The following is a 26,038-nucleotide window of genomic DNA, read 5'->3' as shown; positions in this document are numbered from 1 at the left end:
CCTTGTTCTTGGTAATAAATTATGTTGTCTGCGCCACCTACTGGTGGACCCAGGCAAAGGCCCATTTGTTTGGCTCCTGGGAAGATGCTGCCTCTAAAATGTTGCCCGGAGTTTTTAAAGAGCCTCCTGGAGAGATCAGCAAAGTGGCAGAAACAAAAGTGAGACTTGAGGTTAAGTCACACATAGTTAGTCTTTAGAAATACAGGCTACAATAAGAATCTAGGGCTACATTCTTCTCAGTAGGGCTACAAGGGAAGTGGTGTTCCAGAAGAGAAGGGAGCTTCAATTATAATAATTTTTAAAAAATAGAGAGTGTGTTTATCGAAAAGTTTGGGGGGCATCGGGAAGTTGTTGGGCATGGATGAGAGACAGGTTACATGGGCAAGACTGAAAAGTGTTGGGGAAGAAAGCAGGGGATAAGGATGAGAACCAAAGAATGTAAAGGAGAGTGTGGCTGACTGGTTACCGAGTTAATTGGGCATGAGCAGTCGGACCAAGAAGCAAACAGATAAGTACTTGCTCTACCCACTAGCTCCTATTGCTGAGAAATGTTAAGTCGCTGTGCCTATCCCTTATTTCAATGATTATAGTGACGATTTAATAGACCTAAAATGAATTCTGGATTTCAAAGTTCAAGGGAAGCACTATTTCCTCAGATTTTGAAACCTGAAAAAAAAAAAAAAATGAAAAACTTGTGAAACAACCCAAAAGCCAGAAATCAAACTATGATTCATTTTACTCCAAATTCCAGCTTTTTTAAATCAAAATACCAGAGGCCCAGTGTACAAAATCCGTGCACTCGGGGGCAGGGGGAGTTCCCTCAGCCGGACCTGCACCCTCTTGCAGTCGGAAGCCCTCGAGGGATGTCCGACTGATAGCTTAGGCCCGCTCTTCCCCATCATGGGGATGAGAGCAAAGTGCAAACATCCTAGTCACTCAGTTCAGTTGTCCCCAAGTGGCAGGTGTAATCTGAACCTAATAGGTACTAATCAATAATTTCCATTCAAGAAGCCACAGGTTGATAGCACAAAGACAGTGAGAGCCCCCAGCCATTGGAAAGTCACGTGGTCTTTATTCCCGCACCCAAGACTGGCCAGCCCATGAGGCAGGCAGTCCTTGTGCTTTGACACCACCTAATGGCTTCTTCCTGTTCCCTTAAAAAAAAAAATTCTTTTTCAAAGACACATGGGAAATCAGCTTCTTCCGGAGCCCTCTTAACCCTGGGATTAGACTGTGACAAATGCCCCCTTCTGTTGCTACATTTTCTTCCACAAAAGAAAATTTCCATCCAGTGGCCTGTTTCTGCAATGCTAAGCATGTCTCTTTCCGCCATGAATTGTCCTGGAAGTCACCTTTTAAACCCTACTCTGAAATCGTTTTCCAATCCAACACCCGGGGAAGGGACCAGGCAAGAGAAAGAGCCAGGCATCCAGGGGAGGAAAAGGTGTCGAGTGGAAGGCTTTATCGGGGGAGGGCGGTCATAAACATACTTCCCTGCTTTCCTTCTCTTTTCCTGAGAGCACACAGGCTTCATTCGTATGTAATAAGCCAGTTTGGAGTGAGTGGAGATTGTGCAGAGAGGAGTCACAACACTGAGTTCTCAGATCACTGGGGATGGAACTGGAGCTCCCTCCGACTGCTCTTCTGGAAGTACCTCCTCCCCAGGTTGCCCAGGAATCTCCTGGTTAGAATCCGGGGGGCCTCGGGGAGGATTGGCACCTGGTTTATTACTCTTGTAGTCATACTCTCTGTGGTCCTTTCTTTCTTCTCATTCTCCTTCAGTAACTCGTGTGAACCTTGTTCACTGTGATTCCACGTGGGGCTACTTACACTGAATGGCCAGATTACTATGATCTCTGAACACATGATAATCTGGCCACTCAGTATACATTAGAGGCCCAGTGCATGAATTTGTGCATGGGTGTGGTCTGGCCCGGCTGGCCAGGGGGAGGGGACATGGGCAGTTGGCCAGCCTGCCTGCTGGTTGAACTCCTGGTCAAGGGGACACATTTGCATATTAGCCTTTTATTCTATAGGATACGCCCTGAGTGGCCAGATTATTATGTGTTCAGAGATCATCATAATCTGGCCACTCAGTATATAGTCCATCACATCAGTTATTTAAAGCCTTCTGTTTCTTTGCTCATCTCCTTGATGTTTTCTGGGGAAAGGTCTTCCTCCACCTCACAGGACAGACAGATCCCTTCTCTGCCTTCTGACTCTGCCAAGTACCAGGAATCGGACCTGATTGGACCGTCTATTGTCAGTGCAGGGATGTGTCAGTGCGGGAATGTGTCTTTCGTGATTGAGACTATCTGTGCACTAGTGAGGCTGTGCGTCACATGGACACACACTAAGCCAAGGCAGATCTGGGAGGCTGTCAGGGTAGCAGAAGGAGCCTGGGGTCAGAGCAGCCGTGCTGGGACCAGGGGACAGGCCTGGGGAAGTTACATAAGCAAGAAAACAATCCCAAATCTTGGCCGCAAAGGGAAGCTGTTGAGCATGGATGGGAAACAAGTTACACAGGCAGGATGGGCGTGACTCGGTGGTTGAGTGTCCACCCATGAACCCAGAGGTCACGGTTGGATTCCCAGTCAGGACACATGCCTATGTTTTGAGCTCCCTCCCCAGTAAGGGGGCATGCAGGAGGCAGCCGATCCATGATTCTGTCTCATCCTTGATGCCTCTATCTCTCTACCTCTCCCTTCCTCTCTGAAATCAATAAAAATATTTTTTTTAAAAAAAAAGAAGAAAGAAAACAAGGGACTTCTGTCTAGTTCTTGGCGGGAATCACAGATGCAGATACAGAGGCCACGGGACTGATCTGTGGAGAAAGTTTCCCCGAGGGTCCCCCAAGTGTTTCTCAGCAAACCCTCCCCCACGCAGATACGGCTGAAGGGAAATCCTGCGTGAAAATTAAGAAGAGAGAGCGAGCCATTCTTTCCGTCCCAATATCTGAGAGTCCTCAGGAAACTGCCTGTGTCCTGGAAGCCTGCAGCCAGCCCCTCGCCCCTTCCCCCTCCCTCTCACGGAGTTGCCATGTCACGTCTGCCACGAGGACAGACCCTGCTGCTGCGGAGGTCACCTGTCACCTCCTAATTACCATCCGGCGCTGCTGTGGTGGTCCCCACGCTGCCCCACCGCTCCCAGCCCCCGACACCGCTGACCTCCCCCTGAAGCCGTCTTCTCCCGGTCTGCGGCTGCTCCCTCCTGTTTGCTGTTGGAGTGCCCTTCAAGGGTCCTCTGCCCCCGTTATTTCTACACAGGCACGCTCGCTTTTGTTGCCTTTCCTGGATCCTGTGTTTTCCTTTCTTTTTATATATATTTTCAAATATATTTTTATTGATTTCAGAGAGGAAGGGAGAGGGAGAGAGATAGAAACATCAAGGAGGAGAGAGCATCATGGATCGGCTGCCTCCTGCACACCCCACACTGGGGATGGAGCCCGCCACCCGGGCATGTGCCCTTGACCGGAATCGAACCTGGGACCCTTCAGTCCACAGGCTGACACTCGATCCACTGAGCCAAACAGGCTGGGGCAAGGTTACAACCATGATGAGAGGACACTTACAGCCGGCGGGGTTATGTTATTGTTGGTCACAGAATCATTCTCTTTACCCCTCCCCCCTCCATCTCCTACCCTTGAGAAGGGCATAATGGTCTGTATTCACCCCTGTACACGCCTTAGACCCGGCAAAGCCTTTCTAAGTTAGTAGACACTCAATATTATTGCATAGAAAGTGGTACCTTATTGAAACTTTAATTGGCATTTTGTAAGAATGTTTTAAATATCTGATAATAATGGTAAAGATAACATGATTTCTAAAAATCACATATTAACCTAAAGAAGCATATAACATGACCCCTTTAAAATTTGACCCTAACCACTTAAAAATTTTATATATATATATATATATATATATATATACACACATATATATATATTTAAAACAACCTTTATTATTTATAAGAAATCATTTTTCCCCCCATTGATTTTTAAGAGAGAGTGGGAGGGAGGGGAGGGGGACAGACAGAGAGAGAGAAACATGGATGTGAGATAGGCTCATCGATTGGTTGCCTCCCACACCAAGGTACACGTCCTTTTGTCCTGAATCAAACCCGGGATCCTTCAGTCCCTAGGCCGATGCTCTATCCACTGAGCCAACCCGGCTAGGGCAAAAATTATATTATTTAACTGAAACAAGAGAAGAGAATAAGCATTTGTAGCCGGCCATAGTTCTTTCATTCTCATTCTTGTTTTACTACACAGCTAAGTGCCATACCAGGTACATTCCTGTGACTCCCTAACATTTCCCTGGAACCTCCAGCCCTCCCGGGGAGCTGTGCCTGAGGGTCAGGGGGACTGTTGTCTGAAATGCAGGTGGAAGCGGAAGGGCTCCAGCTGAGAAATGACCGTGTTCCCTCTTAGTGCTCAGCAAGAGTAATTGAATGGAGAATATCTTACTAAACGCCGGGCTGTGGCAGTGTATTAACACTCCGACTGTCTCCTCCGACTGCAGGGCAATTATTTGCTGAGTAGGGTTTTTATAAATCCCGCGGCACTTCTGTGCCCTGGTAATTATGATGAAGTGCACTGGTCAGCGTCCACTCAGCAGGCCCTGCCCCACACATATTTCATTCACACTCCCCGGCCCACTGTTCCTCTCCCGTTAGCAGAGATCTGTACTCCTCTTCTGTGCTCGCTCAGTGTCTTATTGCCTCAACACACACACACACACATATATATAGATATAGATATAGATATAGATATAGGTATATATTATTGATTTTTACAGAGAGGAAGGGAAAGAGATAGAGAGCTAGAAACATCAATAGAGAGAAACATCGATCAGCTGCCTCCTGCACACCCCCCACTGGGGATGTGCCAGCAACCAAGGTACATGCCCTTGACCGGAATCAAACCCGGGACCCTTCAGTCCGCAGGTTGATGCTCTATCCACTGAGCCACACCAGTTTTGGCTCAACACACTTTTTAAAATTGATTTCAGAGAGGGGAAAGGAGAGGGGGAGAGAGAGAAACTTCAATGATGAGAGAGGATCATTTTTTGGCTGCCTCCTGCACGCCCCCTCCCCCTACCTCCCACTGGGTATTGAACCCAAAACCGAGGCATGTACCCTGACCAGGAATCGAACTGCGATTTCCATTTCAAAGCTCAACCACTGAGCCACACCGGCCGGGCTCAATGCATTTTTTTTTTTTTAATGAAAACTTAGAACCCAAATATAGTTTAGATAACCCTCCTTTTAAACTGCTTCTCTCTCCCAGGATTCACAAATTCTGAATTGTGGAGCAAGAAAATACTTTCTAATTGGGTTCCATTTCTGTGGCCATCAGTGACTCTCCTCTGTGCTGTGCTCCTGCCGTCTGCAGAAGCAGAAGCCGAATGCTCCCGGAAGAAGGAGTGACTTTGAAATCAGGAGGAATTAGGATTTCTCCAACGGCGACACATGCAATCGAAGCCCTCATAAATGTGCTTTGGGAGTTTGAAGTTCCCACAGTCCTATTTCAAGTTCTTTTTTTTTTATTATTATTATTTTACAGAAACTTGTGTTAAGAGTAAGCCTCGGTAACAAAAAGAAGAGGGGAAATTAGACACAGCTTCCCCCGGGCAATTACAAAATAAAGGTCAGCCTTTGGAAGGAAAATGATCAGAAAGACATTCTCCGGGAAATAAAAACACAGTAGATGCTCTCTATATAAAAAGGATGTCCATTCGTTTTCAAATCAATTGCATTCCGCGCTTTGTTTTTTAAGGACTTTCCTATATGATACTCAAGTAGAAGCATAAAATCTGGAAAGTAAAGAGCCAACTGATTGTCAGAAATACAGAATGGTTCGAAATATGAACGTAATGCTAAGGGTGACTGGGTAACAAATGGCACGTTTGCTGGCTGCTCGGCCCAGCGTAATTAATATTCTGGTTCATGCTTAAGTCCCCATGATGGAGAGTCTGAAGGGAGGAATTCAAGAAAAATATATATATCTATTATATAACTCATTGCCTTTTTCCCCCCACCTCCCTTTTGACTAGTCAGAATCACAGCCTTTAAAAAGAACCCGGCACTTTAACAGCTCATTTGCGGTCTCCACCGCTGGGCCCCCAGACTGCAGTCCGGCCTGATGCAGGGAGGTCAGTAAGAGGCTGTTAGCTGAGTCCTCTCCTGAGAACCCCTGAGTCTTATTGAGTTGAATGTTAGCATGACAGTACTGCAAATAACTCAGTTGTAGGCTGTTTTAAAAAAAAAAAAGAACCACACAGTTAGCAGAGATTTCCCCATAGTGCTGGTCACTCCAGAAAATGATTGCCCAGAATGAAGTCCCACAAGCGAGCTTGGCAGCCGCCCTTCCACGCGGTGAAAAATGTGGAGGCTGAGAAATAGGCCCTGGTCCCTGAGGATGAACTTGGCCTTTGGTGGCTCCTAGGAATATTTTTAGAAACCCACAGCAAGCCGTTTTAGTCACAGGTGCCTTACACATGATGAACTAACTAGAGCAACTGGGACAAGAGTAAGTTCACGTCATTTTATTTTTTTTAATATAAATATATTTTTATTGATTTCAGAGAGGAAGAGAGGAGGAGAGATAGAAACATCAATGATGAGAGAGAATCATTGATGGGCTGCCTCCTGCGTGAGGCCTACTGGGGATCGAACCCACAACCCAGGCGTGCGCCCTTGATCAGAATCGAGCCCGGGACCCCTCAGTCCTCAGGCCAACGTTCTATCCACTGAGCCAAACCAGCTAGGGCAAGTTCACATCATTTTATTTACTGCAAGAAGAATAATTAAATGGGTCATTTCTCAACCTAACCAAATAGGGTATTTGCTGTGGGGATTGTGGGAGGGCCGGGCATGTTTAGCATTAACTGAGTTTCTTAAATAGAGCATTCACTTAATTTCTAAAATATGAACTTAATTTCTAAAATATTAACTTCATTTCTAGAATGCATTCTTTCTAAATCTAACCAAGTAAAGTGTCTGCTGGGGGGATTGTGGGAGGGCCAGAGCGTGTCCATTGATGGCTTTCGCAAATGCACTAACTTAATTTCTAAAATATCGACAGCCGGAAGATTTTAAATGAGACATTTTCAATTCAATTAAACTGTATTTTCTATCTATATTTGATTTAAATTGCAAGGAGAAGCCACAGGAGGAGGGCTCCATGGAGGCTGCAGAGTACGGTTTCAGGAAGCTATCAGGCCTGCGGTCAATTTGCATTTCCCATGGAGCCCCTGTGTACATGGGCATGCAAATTTGGGGGGATCAGAGGAGATTTCTAATGGGGGTGACGTGAATAGCCGGCGGCAGTTACCCAGGTAGATAGTCATTGTCAAGCATAAATTATAATCTAGTTAAACTGCACGTATTTTACTATTTTAATCTGGAAATGATATGCTAACAGACTTCCTTTCATTAGATTATCACTGAACAAAATGGCATTTTTCTTATATCTCTGTCCTAGACTGATGTAGGTTTAATTATATTCTATGTCAGAATAGTCTTCTTTATGCCGTACGTATTGTTTTTTCCTTATTACATTTGATATATTCTCAATAGAAAATCACCTTGGAAAGATGTTAAAAATTACCATCCACTTAAAAGTTACTGTCCACTGAAAGCTATTTTTAATATATATGTATACATATTTTCTTTTATTAAGATCATTTCACTATCTGTTTACGTATCCACCTTGTTCTATAATCAGTGTTATAGGGAGCGAATGTTAACTGACATTATAAGTGGTGTATACAATGGCCTGTAACATTCTCAACACTGTTCTTTCTTATATAAATAAATTATATTGGGGGGGGGGGGGTTGCAAAGAAGAGCTAGTTCAACACATTTTAAAAATATTTAAATACATTTACATTAGGTTGGTTTTATCTGATAAGATTCAGTCCTGGATTATAACATAGGAAAAAGCTGAGTGGGAGGTGATTCGGGTTAGTGCTAATTTCTGGGTCACAATGTAATCGACAACCAATTAAAACTGACTTCTCAAGAAAGATGAAAAGGGTATAATCTATAACTTCTTAGAAAGAAGTTGGTAGGATTCTGAAATAAATCTCAAGTATTTTTACCAAGAATGTGGCTTTGGAAAACAGTAGAGAAACAGAGGCCTCGTGGGCATGTCTGAATGATGCATTGTTATTCCGGAAAAGCATCTAGTCTCATCTTAAAGTATATTTTTATCGATCTCAGAGAGGGAGGAAGAGGGGGAGAGAGATAGAAACATCAATGATGAGAGAGAATCTTGGATCAGCTGCCTCCTGCACGCCCACTACTGAGGGTGGAGCCATCACTCCTGGCATGTGCTCTGACCGGGAATCAGAATCAAACTATGACCTTCTGGTTCATAAGTCAGTGCTCAATCACTGAGCCGTGCCAGCATGACCAGTCTCATTTTTAGTGTCTACCATGTGACAAGCACTCTGCTAGGCTCTGGGGATAAAAAAATACCCAACACAGAGTCCCGGCACTCCAGCTGCTGGCCTGGGGGAGACTGACACACAGAAAGATAGCTGTGGGACAGGACACAGAGTCCAGCCAGAGCCAGTGGTATTAGACTCAGGTTAACACTGAATTGCATGTTGGGCTAGAAGTAGAACATTTCCAAGGATAGGTACTCAAAGGCAACTATCCTAACTAATCCTAATACTTTGGAACTGCTGATTCCATGAGGGAGATAAGCAACCAGAAATATTTATGGATACGATAGAAAAGCACATTTTCAGGGAAGAGAGAAAGGTTCAATGGATCCATGTTTTTACATTAGTCCAGAGGATGCACAGAGCCAACAAGCCAATCATACTGTCCTCTAAAGTGTGACTTGTCCTTATGAATATGCATGTGTGTATATGAAAAGGTATCAAAGTACGGTTCTGTACTCAACCACCATTGAATTTTCAGAAAAATGGACATCTGCTAAACTGGAATTGAACATTTGTCATCCATACATCTGCTGACCCTCTGTTGCATAGCAGGTGCTGTGCTAAGTAAGCCCTGACTATTTTGACACAGTGTGACAAGGTCATTGATGAATAGCAAGGGTACTGTGACATTACGGAAGTAGAGCTCCGAACCACATGAATTCAAAATACAGGATGTTATTTTGAATATATTATATACATATTCATATGTACATCCACTTTGATTATTATTTTATCCACTTTGATTTTATATATAATATCCACATATATATCCACGGTGATTATTATTTATATATGAAATATATATGCATACACACTGGTTTATTATTTTAAAGAACTTAAAATAACTGCCATTTTGTAATGAATCATCATTCAAACAATCAAATGTTTATTGAGTTCATATTTTGTTGTTGTTATTTTTGTTGTTGTTGTAATCCTCGCCTGAGGATATTTTTTCCACTCATTTTTAGGAAAAGTGACACAGAGAGGGAAAGACAGAGAGAAACATCGATGTAAGAGAAACCATCAAATGGTTGCCTCCTGCAAGAGCCCTGACCAGGGCCGAGGCTGGGGAGGAGCCCAAAACCCAGGTACATGCCCTTGACTGGAACTGAGCCTGGGACCCTTTGGTCCACAGGCTGACGTTCTACCCACTGAGCCAAATCAGTTAGGTGAGAATACATACTCTGTCCCTGAAACTGGCTCAAGCCTTGCGTATTTGGTTTGTCTGAGTGAATGGGTCGCTATAATAGTAGATATAGTTCATAGACACACTCATAGTTAGTTAATGGTTAAAATACAAAAAGAATGACTGTTATTTTTCTTTTTTCATAAATACAGTGATGTAAGATGTACCTTGTGTGGTAGATAGGAACCACAGTTCAGTGGTTTTTAGCATATTTTGTCTTCAACCAAAGCATGACTCTGAAACGGCTGGTCTGGCGTCAAGACGGAGCATGGGGCTTTTTTTTATTTTTATCTTCCCTGGTAAATCTGAAATTCCACCTCCAGAAGTCATTTCGCATAGTCCTTACATATAGGAAAAATGCGACAGTCCAACCTGATCTTCCTTTTACTTCGTGTGAAAATGGAAGACCCAAGTCAAACTTCTGTCTGCTTTAGATCCCAGGCGTATACAACTCGCCCTTCAGAATTAATCCCGACCCGTGGGAACTGCGGCTGCAGAACGCAAAGCCTTTAACGCCTCCACGGCCCAAAGCCAGGCGGAAGCGAGTCCACCACCTGGAGAGCTGGCTGGCCTGCACCAGCACCCGGTCCTTCCCTCGCACCCACATCCTGCCGCCCATCAACCGGAAGCAGTGCCAGGTACTCTGGTCCCATGTGAGAATTCTTCCCACGATCGCGTACTTTGCTGGTTTGTTAAAACGTGACTGTTGTTTTGCCTTTGTGATCATAAAAAAAGGAATTTTAAAAAATATATATTTTATTGATTTTTTACAGAGAGGAAGGGAGAAAGATAGAGAGATAGAAACATCGATGAGAAAGAATCATCCATCAGCTGCCTCCTGCACACCCCCTACAGGGGATGTGCCCACAACCAAGGTACGTGCCCTTGACCGGAATCGAACCCGGGACCCTTCAGTCCGCAGGCCGATGCTCTATCCACTGAGCCAAACTGGTTTTGGCAGGAATTTTTTTTTTTTTTTTAATAGAATCTAATGTTGTAAGTAAGAAATCTAAAGTATGTTTAAAACATACACCAAAGAAGCAATCAAATATTTATTTGGTATTAAACTAATATATAATGTTTTGAATGAGAAGTTAACACATAGGATTTTAGGTTAAGATCTAGACTTTTGAGTGAAAATACTGGCTTTTTGCTTTTTTAAGAAATATTTTTTTTTTCTTTATTGATTTCAGAGAGGAAGGGAGAGGGAGAGAGAAACATCAATGATGAGAACGATTGATTGACTATCTCTTGCACGCCCCCTACTGGGGACTGAGCCAGCAACCTGGGCATGTGCCCTGTCTGGGAATCAAACTGTAACCTCCTGGTTAATAGGTAGATGCTCAAACACCGAGCTCACCAGCCAGACTGAAAATATTGTTAGAAACAGTACTCATTATAACCTATTGTTGCTAGAAATATTGCATGTGTCATCAAATACATTTAATGTAACCTGTCATCTGATGACCCATATCTTTAAATATAACTGTAAACATAATTTAGATTTGAGTACTTTTAAGAGTACTAGTATGTGAGTTGGGGAAAGAGAGAGGGCCTGAAATAGTGCAAGACTCCAGTAGAAATAAACAGACAACCTTCAATATAGACTGGGATAGAGATAAAGTGTGGAGTGAGGTGTGTTGAGTGACTGTCCTAAAAGTCCCAGAGAGCAATCGTTCTGTCATCCCCGCCAACACTTTAAAACTGGGAGTACAACCGCCACCAGGTAGAATCCACCCGGAACTGGATTGCTTTTGGTTCACAGGCCAAGCTCCCACAGCTCCTGCTTATGGGTTCTGTGCACAGGAGTGCCTCCGTTTACCTCTCTCTGTATAAAAAATTACTCCAGCCCAGCTGGTATGGCACAGTGGTTGAGCATTGACCTATGAATCAGAAGGTCATGGTTTGATTCCCAGTCAGGGCATGTGCCTGGGTTGTGGATTCAATCCCCAGTAGGAGACATGGAGAAGGCAGCCAATCACTGATTTTATCTCATCATTGATGTTTCTCTCTCTTTCCCTCTCCCTTCCTCTCTGAAATCAATAAAAATATATTAAAAAGTATATATACATCAAATATATAGTAAATAAAATGTATAAAGATACATTAATATATTAGTAATTATATATATTGTAATAAGTTAAAGTTCATAATAAAAGATATATGTAAACATATATATCAAATGGGGATATAGATAGATAGATAGATATTAATAATGAACTTGAAATTATGTTACTGTATCTTTAAAAAATAAAGTTCCAATAAAAATTCATTAACTCCTTTCCAATATAGCAATCCTCCTGTCCAGCTGTGAAAAGTACTAGATGATACTTATTTGCCATTTGTGTTATTTACGGTCCATGACTTTTATGGTAACTGGTTCCTATTATTGGTTTCTATTAATGTAAAACATAAGTGAACAGAAATGAGGCGTGAATCATTTCTTTTTATTAGCCCACTGTCTTCCCTCAGCGCCGGCAGGAATTCTAGCTGTGGCCTGTTAGGGATAACCTAGTTAAGGAAGGATAAGGAATAGGACTAGAAATCTTGGTCCCTCTTCCATCACTTCTCTCCTGCACAGTGGTGGGCAAAAAGAGAAAACTATATGTACTTAATGGCACAGCAAAATCTCCAGCCACCTCTGACTTGCATTGTGCATTATGTGATGCTAATTCGTCAGACAACCAGTGGATTCCCATAACTGGTATATAAGTAACTACTAATTTAAAGGCAGGACATGTGGTGAATCTCTTTTCCCAGTTGTGGCTTCTGGACTTGGCTATGTTTGCATGTGATTGCATGGCTGCTATTGTATCAAATAATTTTAAATAAAGAACACAAGAAAGAATAAAATAGAAGATTTGACATTCACCAAAAAGCCTTATTTTAGTGAAAGAACGCTATTAATAGCGGTGTTCTTTGAAAGCTAAGTTCAGAATTGTCTCTACTATTTTTACTCAAAGAGGGAGAGGATTCTTTGCAAATGATGTTCAAAGCAACATGTTTTTAAAAATTTGAAAGTAGAGCAACTATAACTATAGACTTACCAATTTTAGCAGAGCAACTCTTTAGATGTGCAGAAAATTAATGCAACACATTTTCAGTATCATCACTTGTACCAGCGTGGACATTTCTGGAAGATGCAATATTGTGCCATGCATTTTCTAATTCAGAGAAGAACGAATTGTAATTTAGGCCTGGCCGGTGTGGCTCAGTGGTTGAGTGTCGACCGATGAACCAGGAGATCTCGGTTCGATTCCCGGTCAGGGCACATGCCCGGGTTGTGGGCTCGGCCCCCGGGTGTGGGGCATACGGGAGGCAGCTGACCAATGACTTTCTCTCATCATTAATGTTTCTATCTTTCTCTCCCTTCCTCTCTGAAGCCAATAAAAATATACTTAAATAAAATATCCTCTGCAATGTAAGTAAACTTGCTGTGTTTTGTAGGCATTCAGTAGCCTTGATGACTAATAACACGGTAAAGGAATCCTTCCTAATGAAACATCCTGTCTTGCCAGGGGCCCTTCCGTGACATCAGTGAAGTACTGGCGCAGCGCTACAAGCCTTTGGAACCAACGTTGCGGGTGGCAGAACCCATCACTACGTTAAAAGAGGCCAGAAATGAATTCAGAAAATGGGACTCGGCAAAAAATGTTCAAGAGAACATGTGAGTCTTGAGCTGAAAAAAGCAGCTGTCCCGAGTGTGGGGCCTTACGTTACCTGGTTAGATATTGCAGAGAACTTTTTTTTTTTTTTTAATATATTTTATTTTATTTTATATATTTTATTGATTTTTTTTTACAGAGAGGAAGAGAGAGGGATAGTTAGAAACATCGATGAGAGAGAAACAAGGATCAGCTGCCTTCTGCACCACCCCCACTGGGGATGTGCCCACAATCAAGGTACATGCCCTTGACAGGAATCGAACCCTTTCAGTCCACAGGCCGATGCTTTATCCATTGGGCCAAACCGGTCTCGGCTGCACAGAACTTTTTATTTGTGAGAAAAGGTCAGGTCCCCATGATTCCTCCGAAAGCAACCATTTTCGACGACGTGCAAATGTTTTAGATAGGACAGTATTGATGAGGATATCGATTGCATATGTGTAATCAATAATCGAATTGGATCAGGGGCCCACCGTACTCTCATCACAACTTATTATTCCTGCAGTGACCATATTTCCAATGAGGTCACAGTCTTTAACATGTTCTTCAAGATAGGCATAGAAAGAGGGGATGGTACTGTTTGACAGAGTGTGGATTGCAGAGGATTTCTTGAAGCAGTCACTTCAAAGCTTTATTTGTTTGTTCTTGATCCTAAAGAAACCGATCCCTCTTTCTTTTGTCTCTTGAAGACATGGTTTTCCTCCTTCCTAGGTCTGTATTTATGAAGCCAGGATGTTACATCAGCAACTTGTACATAACTGGCAAGTAATTTTTATGAGAAGCTCTGACATGTATTAAATAAGTTTTTATTTATTTCTGAGAGAGGAAGGGAGAGGGAGAGAGAGAGAGAAACATCAATGATAAGAGAGAATCATTGATTGGCTGCCTCCTGCATGCCCCCTACTTGGGATCAAGCATGCAACCCGAGCATGTGCCCTTAGCCAGAATGGAACCCAGAACCCTTCATTTTGCAGGCCGGCACTCTATCCATTAAGCCAAACAGGCCAGGGCCTGCTTCTTGTTTTAAGTGTGAATTGCAGGCCCAACACTCAGCCCAGGGTAGGGACCTGTGAATTTTTCTGTTCTCCTTCTCCAGCGTCATATTGGTCCTCAGATTCTCCTTTCTGCCTTTTAAATATCTCTCGATTCACAGTTGAATCTTCTGCATGTGGCTATGCATTTGTGTGATTAACTGGTCACTATGACATCAAAGTGATTAAGCAAAATATCTAGAATTCCAATTAAGAACTTAATTTAAAATATAGTCCTTCTGGTCTCAAGTCTGATTCCTTCTGGTCAAGGGCACATACCTTGAGTTTCAAGTTCGATCCCCAACCCCAATCAGAGGCAACCAATCCATGTGTTTCTCTCACCTCAGGATTTCTTCTTTTTCCCCCTCTCCCTTCCATTCTCTCTAAAAACCAATGGGAAAATCACCCTCGATTGAGGATTACCAGAAAAAAAAAATTTTTTTTTTTGAATGTAGTGTATAGAAAAGAGACCAGTTCTGTTTATTAACAAAGAACAGTGATAAGGAAGTTCAACACGCCTCAAAACTTTTTTTGACTTATGTGATTCTTCAAACACTTTGGCCCTCTGCAGTCTACGTGTTTTCCGAACGGTTATTGTATTATGGTAAATAGGCATTATCATATGTTTTCAGAGAGTGTTTCCTTAACATTTCAACTTTTATTTGTAACGCTCCCATTTGTTTTAATTACTGGCACAGTGTGCCACATTTATTAATCAGCAGAGCCTTTTTAAGTTAAAATACTAGATTAGCTAACCCCATTAACACAGAACACTCCAAACAAGCGGTAATGGGAGAGGTAGTTAGTGTGCAAATCGCATTGCCCACACGGTGCTCCGGGCACCGTTAGCATGATTACCCTCTTTTGATCCAGACTTGTGCCTTTCCCAGACAATTTCCAGCGGAAATTTGCAAAGGGCTGCCTTCATTCTTCCAGCTTAATTTCCCTCTAATGAAGTTCTGGTGCTTTAGAACACTGGGGATACAGATAATCAGCTTGTGTATTATTAAGAAGTTCTAGAATTTGTCTACAAAAGATCCCTTTGTTAGCTGTATGGTGATGATTGCTCTTTTGTTGTCCCCTGTTGCCTTGAAAATAGAATGTTTGTTTGTTTGTTTTTGTCTTAAATCAATGGCCACGGAATAGTGGAATTTCATTATTACAGATCTCTAAGTCTTAATATGTTTAAGAGGTATAACATCGCTGAAACCGATTTGGTTCAGTGGATAGAGCGTTGGTCTTCGGACTGAAAGGTCCCAGGTTCGATTCCGGTCAAGGGCATGTACCTTGGTTGCGGGCACATCCCTGGTAGGGGATGTGCAGGAGGCAGCTGGTCAATGTTTCTTTCTCATCGATGTTTCTAGCCCTCTATCCCTCTCCCTTCCTCTCTGTAAAAAATCAATAAAATATATATATTTAAAAATAGATATATAATACCAACATCATAGACATTTTGGAATACTTCCTGAGAATATTCCACACGCTTTTAGTGTATGCAGACCAACACATCATAAAACTGGGACAGAGAAGGAGGGGTAGGAGGGTAAACTGACCCAGTGCATGCTGGGCAGCCTGACAGCCGGGCTGAAGAATGCAGGCTTGACCCAACAGGCAATTGGGGTTCATAATTTGTCAGTGTGAATTATCTGGCAGTGAAATAAATGGGTTGGAGGAGAATCTAGAATTGTAAGTGCCTAGAAAAAGGGGGGGAAATGAAAGAAAGTTATCAGAAAAAAAATGGTAAGTGTAATTTTTTTTATTTGGGAAAAAAAATGAGGTATGTTAATTCTCAGTGCATAAAGACTGTATATTTGCAATGGTCCCATTTTCCCTGAAGCTAATTGGCTGTTTTGTTTCGGTTTTTGGTTTTTTTATTTTTTTATTTTTTTTATTAAGGTATTATATGTGTACATATCTTACCATTGCCCCCCACGCACCCCACTCCCATACATGCCCTCACCCCCAGAGTTTTGCGTCCATTGGTTATGCTTATATGCATGCATACAAGTCCTTCAGTTGATCTCTTATCTACCCCACCTCTCCCTAACCTTCCCTCTGTAATGTGACAGTCTGTTTAATGCTTTACTGTCTCTGTATCTATCTAATTGGCTGTTTTTAAATTTTGCTCTCTGAGACCTCTACCAATTGTTTTCCAACTACCCAGACATTCATGTAATGACATGTTTGTAAAAGCCAAGACTTGCCCCCTTCAGAAAAACTGGGGATCGAGCTCATAACCCAGGCGAGTCTCATGACTGAGAATAGAACCTGTGACCTTTTGGTTCATGGGTTGATGCTCAAACACTGAGCCACATCAGCCAGGCTAAATTTTTATTTGTTTAATCAAACGTCTCTAGAAATCCAATGAAGAATATCACCTTACTGCTCTTTCAGATTTTTGCCATTCTCTTCCTACCATAAGAATAGAAAGTACATTCCATCAATGCATTTATCAAGCAAGTATGGTTCCGGTCACCGTTTCAGAGATGAAAATCCTGCCAAGTGGATTGGTGGCAAGGTAAGTTGACGCAACATTAAAAAAAATAGTTAATAAATAGTGTCCCCTTTAACAGGCTAAAATAGACAACAAATATAAATTGCAATTAATACATTAAAAAATACAAATGATTCACCCTTGGACATTAAGCTGCTTCAGAAAAACAAAGATCCTTATGCAAATGTCTATTCCTAAAAGAGTCTGGTTCTTGTTGGCTTTCTACAACAGATTCACTTCATGCATCCTAACATATTCCAAGAATATGCCCGGATCTAACTTAAGTAAGCAGTTCATGGAAACGTAGAGATTTTTGGATACTCACTAAAAAGAAAAATAATTTATTTGGGTATTGTTGTTTTTTGGGAGTCATTGTGTGCCCTTATATACTTTTAGAATGTATATATAGTTAAAAATTAATGATGAGTAATTGTTCTTGTAGGCCCCAAAAATAAGCAAGAAATGTATAGGAATTCTTTAAATTTTAATAAATCATTAGTCTACTTAACCTAACACAAACCCACGTAGAAAAACATTAAATGCAAACTTGAATTTCTCTTTTCTCTCCTCCCTTCCCTTTATTTTCTCCCTTCCTTTCCTACTTCTTCCCACCTTCCTTCTGATCTCTTCAAATAACGGTATTAAATAAATTGTCCCTCTCTGTAGCTGTATAACCTGCACAACACCGAAGTAGTCATTCTATTATTGATATGTAAACCTTAGAATTATTAAAAATACTTTTATTTCAATTTGATATTAAGTGATTTGGGTGAGACTTGTTGTACCCCATAAACTGCTAAAATCAGGCTTATTTTTCTTTTATATATATATATATATAAAACTTCGTTTCTTGAGCTCAGAAATTGGAGGCCACAATTTATTCATTTTTAATTGACTCAAGACAGTTTTAGGGAGTTGTGACATTAAAAAAGCTAAAGAAGGAAAAGGCTGGAGTAGTGAAGACAGACTATTGAAACCTTGTAAATGCACATATGATGTAGTTGAGCACAATAGATTGCTTTCAGCCAAGAAACAGCTCAATTAAGTATTTTTGGTTCCTGTTCTTCAGCCTTTTCATCATAATTGAAGATTGTCTACACAAAAAACTTACTCTTCTACCTTCTTTAACCAGAGAGATTAAAATGTTCAAATAATCTTTTAAAAAAATATACATTTCACTATTTAAAATAGAAATGAAACTTAATAAGGGGACTACACTGATCACTATTAATTTAGTCTATTTGGGTAGATGTAAAAGACTTGGACAATTAAAAGCTCCTTATGCTATAAACATTCTTTTGATTGTCAAAGCACTTTCCTATGCTTGTGTTAACCAGTGCACAAATGATGGTCTGGGCCCCTCTATCTTGACTGGAATTAGCTTTTATATTCACTTTAGACAACTGACTCCAATGGGACTGTTTATCTTTTCCTTTGCTCGAAAAACCCGGGAAGAGGCTGATGTTTACCCGCTTTATTATTGATGAACGACACCGCTAGAGCAGCCTTTTTTTTGTGTGTGTGTGCTTTGTTTTGGTATGTCCACGCGCATTTGGGTCCTAAACAAGAATCAATCGATAAGCTCCAAAGCATAAAAACAGCCAGTCCTCCAGAGGATTAATTTGGAGGGCCTAAGCATATTGCACAGAACATAAAGCTGACCTTTCCCGCCCGGGGCCTGGGGAATGGAGGGGGATGCGGAACGTATCACAGGTTTAATGTGGCACATCGCCGGCTGCAGGGACTTGGGTGGGGCCGGGGCTGCTTGCCCGCTGCACCCGGTGATTGAATCCGCTGTCACCGGGACCCCGGTAGTAATGAGCGTGCAGCCTAACGACCGTGATTATGATGATGGTAATGGATGCGCCCGCGCGGCGTGTGGGCATCATTAGGGCTGCACTGTACGCGGAGCCACGGGCCCCGGTGAGGGGCGATCTTACTCCCGTGCCCTGATTGCGATCAAATATGCCTCTCTGTTTCAACAGGCCAGCTCCACGGAATTTTAAGAATCTTCCCCGTACTGTTGATAGATGATGATGATGCACTCGCTGATAAACAGCCCCTTGCAGTTGTTTGTTTTGTGTTGTTTCATTTCATTAGTGAGTGTAAACAGTTAAATAATTGGGTGTAATTGAGGGAAAATATTTTGCTTATGAGGATGGCCTGCAGGAATGCAATATTCAGTTTGAGGGCTTTTCTCTTTCTTTCTTTCTTTCTTTTTTCTCTCTCGCTAATACATCGGGGACTGAGATTCTTTCATTTCCTCCCTTTTATTACCCTGGCGTCCGACTTCTTGAAGTCAGTAGGTTTCAGGAAAAGTATTTGTTGATATAATTTTTATTATAAATCAATAGGTCTGTTTGTGTTTGCATGTAATATTTATATATACTCTGCCTAGTTTATTATGCTCTTTAGAACATTGCACAGAGCCGAATATTGGCATATTGTTGGGAGAAAAAATTAAGTGACCTATAGAATGGTTAAATGTGAACTCTTGAGATGAATATGTTTATACAACCTTTGCTTTGTAATCGCTGTCTTGCTTCTGATAGATTTCTTACCTTGTGTAGTAATTTTCAATATTTTAAAAGTGGCTTTGATGCCAGAATCAGTTTTGCTCAGTGGATAGAGCGTCGGCCTGCAGACTGCACACCTCCCACTGGGGACGTGCCCACAACTAAGGTATATGCCTTTGACCGGAATCGAACCTAGGACCCTTCAGTCCGCAGGCTGACACTCCATCCACTGAGCCAAATCGGTTTCGGCTCTTCTCTGCATTATTGCAAATCCAAAATACAATAACAACCAGCTAAATTTCTCATTTCTGGGCTTCCTGCTTGAGCATTCATTTGAAGAAATTGTTCCCGTCATGAAAATTAATATTGTGGGTTTAATTCAATTTAACAAACTTGTCTGAATATTTTCCCAATTATGCCTAAAGGCAGCATATCTTCTCATAAAGACATTCTTCACAGAGTTATAATACTTCACTAGACATTTATAGTCATCCTAAAAAAGATGCTAGAAGCCATATTGCTACAACTTGTAACTTCTGTTGTATAAGCAGCAGGTTGGTAATCATGTTATTAACTCTGCATTAATTTACAAGTTACTTTTTATGTGGCTGCTATAAGATTATATGCTATAGGGGAACATTTAAATCTGCTAGCATGTTAAAAGTGGAACAAATATGAAATATCAGATAACTAACTAACTAAATGGTGATCACTTGATAGTCCAAGGCAGCCAACGACTTTAAGGATATTGATGACATACGATCAAGGCACAAAAGTAGTCGAAATATTTCACAATGTTGGCTGGAAGGATACAAATATTGACCTTACTTTCTTATTAAATCTATTCTAAGGCTATTTGTGAGGGTTTTGCTCACCACAATTGGAATATTTAATAAAATCTAATTCTCCTCCTCTATAATTCCCTTGGTTGAAAAATGTGCTCCCTTGATGATGATCGAGGGCTTTGGAGAATAAATGGATTTTAAGGAGAAAATTAGATGGTCCTTATTATGCTGTCTCACCAGCGAGGCCTTGTCATTTATCTGTTGTATTACAAATGCCTTGCTTTGCCTACTTTCTTCATTTAATCGTGCAACTTGCCCGTAAGCGGCATTAGAGAGGGGAAAAACGTGGCTGTGTTACTCTTACAATTGATTTCTTTGCTTATCCCTGCGACAGCTCACACCGATTATGCTCAACACAGAATTCATCTCTCCTCCCGACACCCAGTATCTTCCAAATCCCTCCCATCTACACAGTGACTGATTCATTTACGCCAGATGCTAGGAGACAGACCAGTTTCCTCCCTCTTCTTCCTTCAGAGCCCCTCTCCCAAGTGAAGTTAGATGCAGCTGGCAGGTTTCATATTTAAACAAATTAAATGCTGATATAAAAATTGCATTTCACAACCTGGCCAGTGTGGCTCAGTGGTTGTGTCAACCTATGAACCATGGTTCGATTCCGGTCAGGGCACATGCCCAGGTTGCAGGCCCGATTTTCAATAGAGGGCGTGTAGGAGGCAACCAATCAATGATTCATTGAAACATTGATCAGGTGCCTCCTGCACACCCCCCACTGGGGATGTGCCCGTAACAAAGGTACATACCCTTGACCAGAATCGAACCTGGGACCCTTCAGTCCACAGGCCGACACTCTGTCCACTGAGCCAAACTGGCTTTGGTTAAAACCAATTCTTAAAAATGTTTAAAATTGGATCAAAGTCCAAAATTAATTTTCCTTAGGGTACATAAAATATATTTTATGTGCATTCATTCGGTGTTTTATAACTTTAACTGTACTCTTTCTGAGTATGTTCCTTTATGAACCAAATGATTCATCATTGGAAGGCTGGAGGCATATCTGTCCGAATTTCTTTGTAGCTCACCAACCTAGTACCCTGTGTCAGGCTGACCTTTATGATAGCAATGATGAAGAACAAATAGCATTTGCAATATACTTTTTCCTTCGCTTTTATGTCGTGTGTACTATTTAAGAAAATTGCTTCCTTTTTATTTGTCGACCTAATCAGTACTAGTTCATTTATACTGTATTGCTAAAGCGTACAAACCCTGAAAAAAGGCGAAAGCATTTCCTTCAAAACAGCATTTTCCAAAAGAACTAAGTGGAATTTGAAACTATTTTTGTTTGGAGCCGAAACTTTGCTGACTTTCTCTCTCCTATGATTTTTGAGACAGCGTATATTGTTCTTCTAATTGAATGCAGAAATCATCTGTCATTTTCATGTTGACATTTAATATGCATAAATAATGTCTAAAGGGTGGAAGCAATCTAATCTGCAAGAATGAATATACTTTCTGGTCCTAACAGCATAAATTAAGGTAGTACAGGATGTGATATATAAAATGTATACTCAGTTTTGAAAGTAAGTTTCCATATATACAGATAGTATGACCTAAATTTCGATGTATAGTAAAAATTCTAAAAGTATTCCAGAAAAAAAAAAAAGATGAGGGGATATATTAGGTATATTTTTAGCTAACATATGTACTTATTTCTTTTCACTCCAAGACATTACTGATAAAATTTTTCATGCTTTGACTTTCAAACTCTCATCTTACTGATCTGTAATAGACATAGATGATGATATTAAAAAAAAAAAAGGATATGAAGTTGGATGATTTTGTCGATTGGGAGATGTTTAAATATTAAATGTTCAGTATTTGGTATTCTATGAAGAAAATCATCCAAGAATGTATCCCGGGTATTTTTTAAAATATATTTTCATTGATTTCAGAGAGGAAGGGAGAGGAAAGAGAGAGATAGAAACATCAGTGATGAGAGACAATCATTGATTGGCTGCTTCCTGCATGCCCACACTGGGGATCAAGCCTGCATCCTAGGAATGTGCCGTGACCTCCTGGTTCATAGGTGATGCTCAGACACCGAGCCATGCCAGCTAGACTAGCCCATGTATTAATATAAAGTTACCACTTAGTAGTATTAAAATAATCATTGGTAAATTTAAAGATTGATTTTTGATTACATAGTTTAAGAAGGCTTCTTTCTGCTACAGGTACAATGGAGCATAAAATACTGCCTCAGTAAAGTCTATTACTCAAAGCAAAGAAAGACACTTCTTTTCAGGTTTTCCCTCTTTCCTATATGTATCAATACTTTTGATTTTTGGCAAATAAATAATCATTTCTATTGTTATTATATGTCTTGACCTCATAGGATGACAGTGTAACTTGTTTTTATTTATAAACATTATAGTCAAAAAGTTAGTTGCCTTCAGATCACAATAACTGACGTACGTCTGTCTACTGTATACACTCAAGATCCGTCTGTCTTTGCCCATTGGGCTCATTAGTCCTTTCTGCTCAGCTGTGCACACACCCACATAGAGGAAAGGCATCATCAGATGGGGTAGGAAGGAGAAATAAATACTGAAATTTGCATGTCAAAGTGATGCTCTGCCCTGTGGTTATTTTCTCTGTGGAAGCGTGGTGAGGTAAGACAGAGTGACGTAAGACAAAGGATCCATTACAAGGGCATGTTCCATGGTTGTGGGCTTGGATGTCTGCGCCCAAGACCTGGCCAGCCACACAGACTCACCAGGTCACCAATATAAGTCAGGTGTCTGCTTTTCTCCAACTGAGCCACGTGGTTTGACTTCCCTTTGCCAACCTCAGGCCTTGTATTTATGTTATATGGGAAGTTTGACTTAAAATGCAAGAATGGCAATGTGGCTTTTTTAGTTTAAACAAAGAGACTGCTCTTTTTCTTCGGATTTGATGTTAAGACTTCAGATTAATAATCTGATATCTTTTCTGACGTCTGACTCTTAAAAAAATCTAATTGAAACCATCGACCTTCTCTCAAGAAGAAAAAAGTGCAAATATACAAATGCAAAATAGCATGCCATCAATTTTATTGGAAACTAATTTTTTAGTTTAACAGTGAAGAAAAATGTAACAGTTTTTCTAAAATTTTGTTTATAGTTATTACCCTCAAATGTCTGCTTTATAAAGATGTGGGAAGTGAATCCAAATTTTTGCAACTATAGAATTTATATAAAAATAAATTTCAATGAAAACACCACCATGGTTGCACTTGCGTAATAAGTTGAAATGTTGGGATAGGCCTTCCATATGGCAGTACTCCTACCTTTGACATGAATTTAATTTCAGCCTTTTGTTCTAATGGACACAAATCTTAAAAATAACAATTTACTAAGGTATGTAGTGTCCAATGGAATTAGAACCCCAATGATTTGCTTTGTCAGATAGCAATGGTTGGAGTAAGGGTGTATAAAAGTTTTCTACAAATCTCTAGTTTGAACTTCTGTCGTTTTCTTTTATTTTTTTGTCCTTAAACCATTGAAGTTCTGAGTTTTGGAGTCTGCATCATTGATACAGACTGTGACAGCGGAGAGTTCTAAACCCATGTGTCATGTTAGGGACACTGAAGCGGAAGTGAATTTCAGCAGAGATTGGGAATGTCCCTGGGTGTAGAGAGATTTCCGCCTGTGCAGACATAAACAGATTGTCATTTTCCACTTCAGCCTGCAGAAGCACTTCCTCCAGAATTAGAGAGTCGGTTTAATGATCTCCCTCTAATCTCATTTTCCAGAGTAAGAGCTTGTTCAGAAGGATGTGTGACTTCTCAGCACTGTGCATAATATGACTAGAGTGCATTGAATCATAACAATAAAATTCTCCAGGTAATCCAGTCTGTGAGTGAACTCCATGTGTTGTCCCAGCCATGATTTCACATTTCTCCCAAGTATTGTATTTTAAAACTTGTACTTAAAATTGACTCCTTACCTTCAGGACCTTTCATTTTATATTCTGCTCTCATTTTGTCACAACCATTCTCTGAAAAGGCTCCGGCTCTGAGGCACACTACCATAAAGGAATATATACATGCCTCCATTCAGGATTTTGGGGCATCTTTGAGAGTCATTCATGCTAATTTAGAAAGAAACAACCAAGATGGTATGCGAAACTCTCTTCATCCAACAGTCAAAATAGATGTGTTTCCAAAAACTGTAGATACTCTTATCTAGTCATGAGATTATGAGATGCTTCCTTCCGATTGAAGTTGTGCTCAACAAAAGAACCTGTAAACATTCCCACACCTTAACAGTAAATTGGACTTATTGGGTTAAAATATTTTATTCCTATCCAGTTAATTTCACCTGTTTCTTCTTTCTATTTCTAACATGACTACTTGAAAATGTAAATTACATAAGATACTTCCACATTGTATTTCCATTGGCCAACCCATTTCTAAGTGACATAATATGTCCAGTTGTTTGAGGTGAAAATGACTTGATTGTGGTGGAATCTGTGGAAAATCCCCACCCCTGGAAACTCAGACAAGCATTGTCCACTGATGTTGTTATGTTTTTTCACTTTAACACTTTTTCTCTGCTATGAAGTGGATTTGAAAACAATGCCAGTTTTTTCAGCTGTGGCTTCTCCCTCCACATATCACTAAATTATTGCTTCCAGTTTTCAGGTCAGTTCAAGGAACGAGATTTAGAAAAAACACAAAAACATAGTTTGGGCTTAGCAGTAATTATCTTAAAGCAAATAATTAAATAATGATACAGCCAAGGGGATTAAAAATTAAGAGAGTTTGGCAAAAATTTTAATGACACTGCATATAGCTATTACACTATTGATTTTGGATAAACTCGGCCTACAGCCAAAGGACTAAATCAGTTTTGTTGTAAGAAAACGAAGTAAGAGTCCCTTTCCTTTCATCCCTCTTCATTAGATTTCATGAATTTATATTGTGGAAAATCAAAGTATATTCCCTTCATCCAGGCTTGAGATGACATTCCTCTATTCGTAAATACAGGTGACATGAATGTAGCTTCATAGATTGTTGAACACATGCGGTCTTGGAAGATTTATAAACGTATTTGAAAGATGTCTCAATCATAGAATTATACGGAACCACTCTTTTGCTGATCTGCACAGTTAAGGAAGAAGCTAAAATTTCAGGCAAAGTGCACTGACCTAACTTCTCAATGTGTTGGAGGCTGTTGGAAAATCTTGATATCAATGAAGTAGGGGTCCAGTGCACGAATTTGTGCACCTTGAAAGGAACTGTGGGCAGTGAGGCTGCAGTAGGCACAGGGGCAGGTCTTAGCCCATCCTCTGTACCCCTGCCTCGCCCCTCCTGCCATGGCCCAGACTTCTGTCTGCCAGCAGACTTGCTCCTGCTGTCACTGCTCCCACACAGAGCAATTGGGGTTGGTGCCAGCAGCGGGTGAAAGCCATCAGAGGGTGGAAGTGGTGGCTGCTGCCCTGATCACCCCACAGGAGCAGGGGGAGATGGAGAAGTCCTCAGGTGTGATGAGGGCCGGCAGCAGGTGCAAGTGCTAGGCAGGGCCACGGCATGCAGGAGCAAAGAATTTTCAGTAAGAACCAGAGGCTTGCCCCAATGACAGCGACTGGCACCCACCTTGGTCTGGTGCCCCCGCTCACCTGCTCCATCATCCCGCCTCAGCTGATGCCCTGCATGTTCTTCGCATGTCCCCTGCTGGCCAGAACATGCCATAACAACTGGTTGTTCTGCCATTTGATCTATTTGCATATTAGCCTTTTATTATATAGGTTAGGTGTGAGTCTTGGACCCTGCAGACAGGAAGAAAAACCCATCAGAAATGCCCTGAATATTAAAAGCGACTCTGTGCTACAACGTGAGGCCGCTTGATGG

General features: G+C 41.1%; 1 protein-coding gene across 1 annotated transcript in view; it reads left to right on the top strand.

The window, feature by feature from the left end:
• The window catches only part of SPATA17 (spermatogenesis associated 17), a 59,253-nt gene that overhangs the window by 19,980 nt on the left and 13,235 nt on the right, over positions 1-26,038 (top strand). The window contains exons 7-9 of the mRNA XM_045587116.1: positions 10,074-10,277; positions 13,158-13,306; positions 16,730-16,853. Of these exons, the coding sequence (XP_045443072.1) occupies positions 10,074-10,277; positions 13,158-13,306; positions 16,730-16,853 (477 nt within the window). The remainder of the gene's footprint in view (positions 1-10,073; positions 10,278-13,157; positions 13,307-16,729; positions 16,854-26,038) is intronic.

This window comes from Pipistrellus kuhlii, unplaced genomic scaffold, assembly GCF_014108245.1.
Source record: "Pipistrellus kuhlii isolate mPipKuh1 unplaced genomic scaffold, mPipKuh1.p scaffold_m20_p_25, whole genome shotgun sequence".
Lineage (NCBI taxonomy): Eukaryota > Metazoa > Chordata > Mammalia > Chiroptera > Vespertilionidae > Pipistrellus > Pipistrellus kuhlii.
This window is presented reverse-complemented; position numbering and strand designations above follow the sequence as displayed.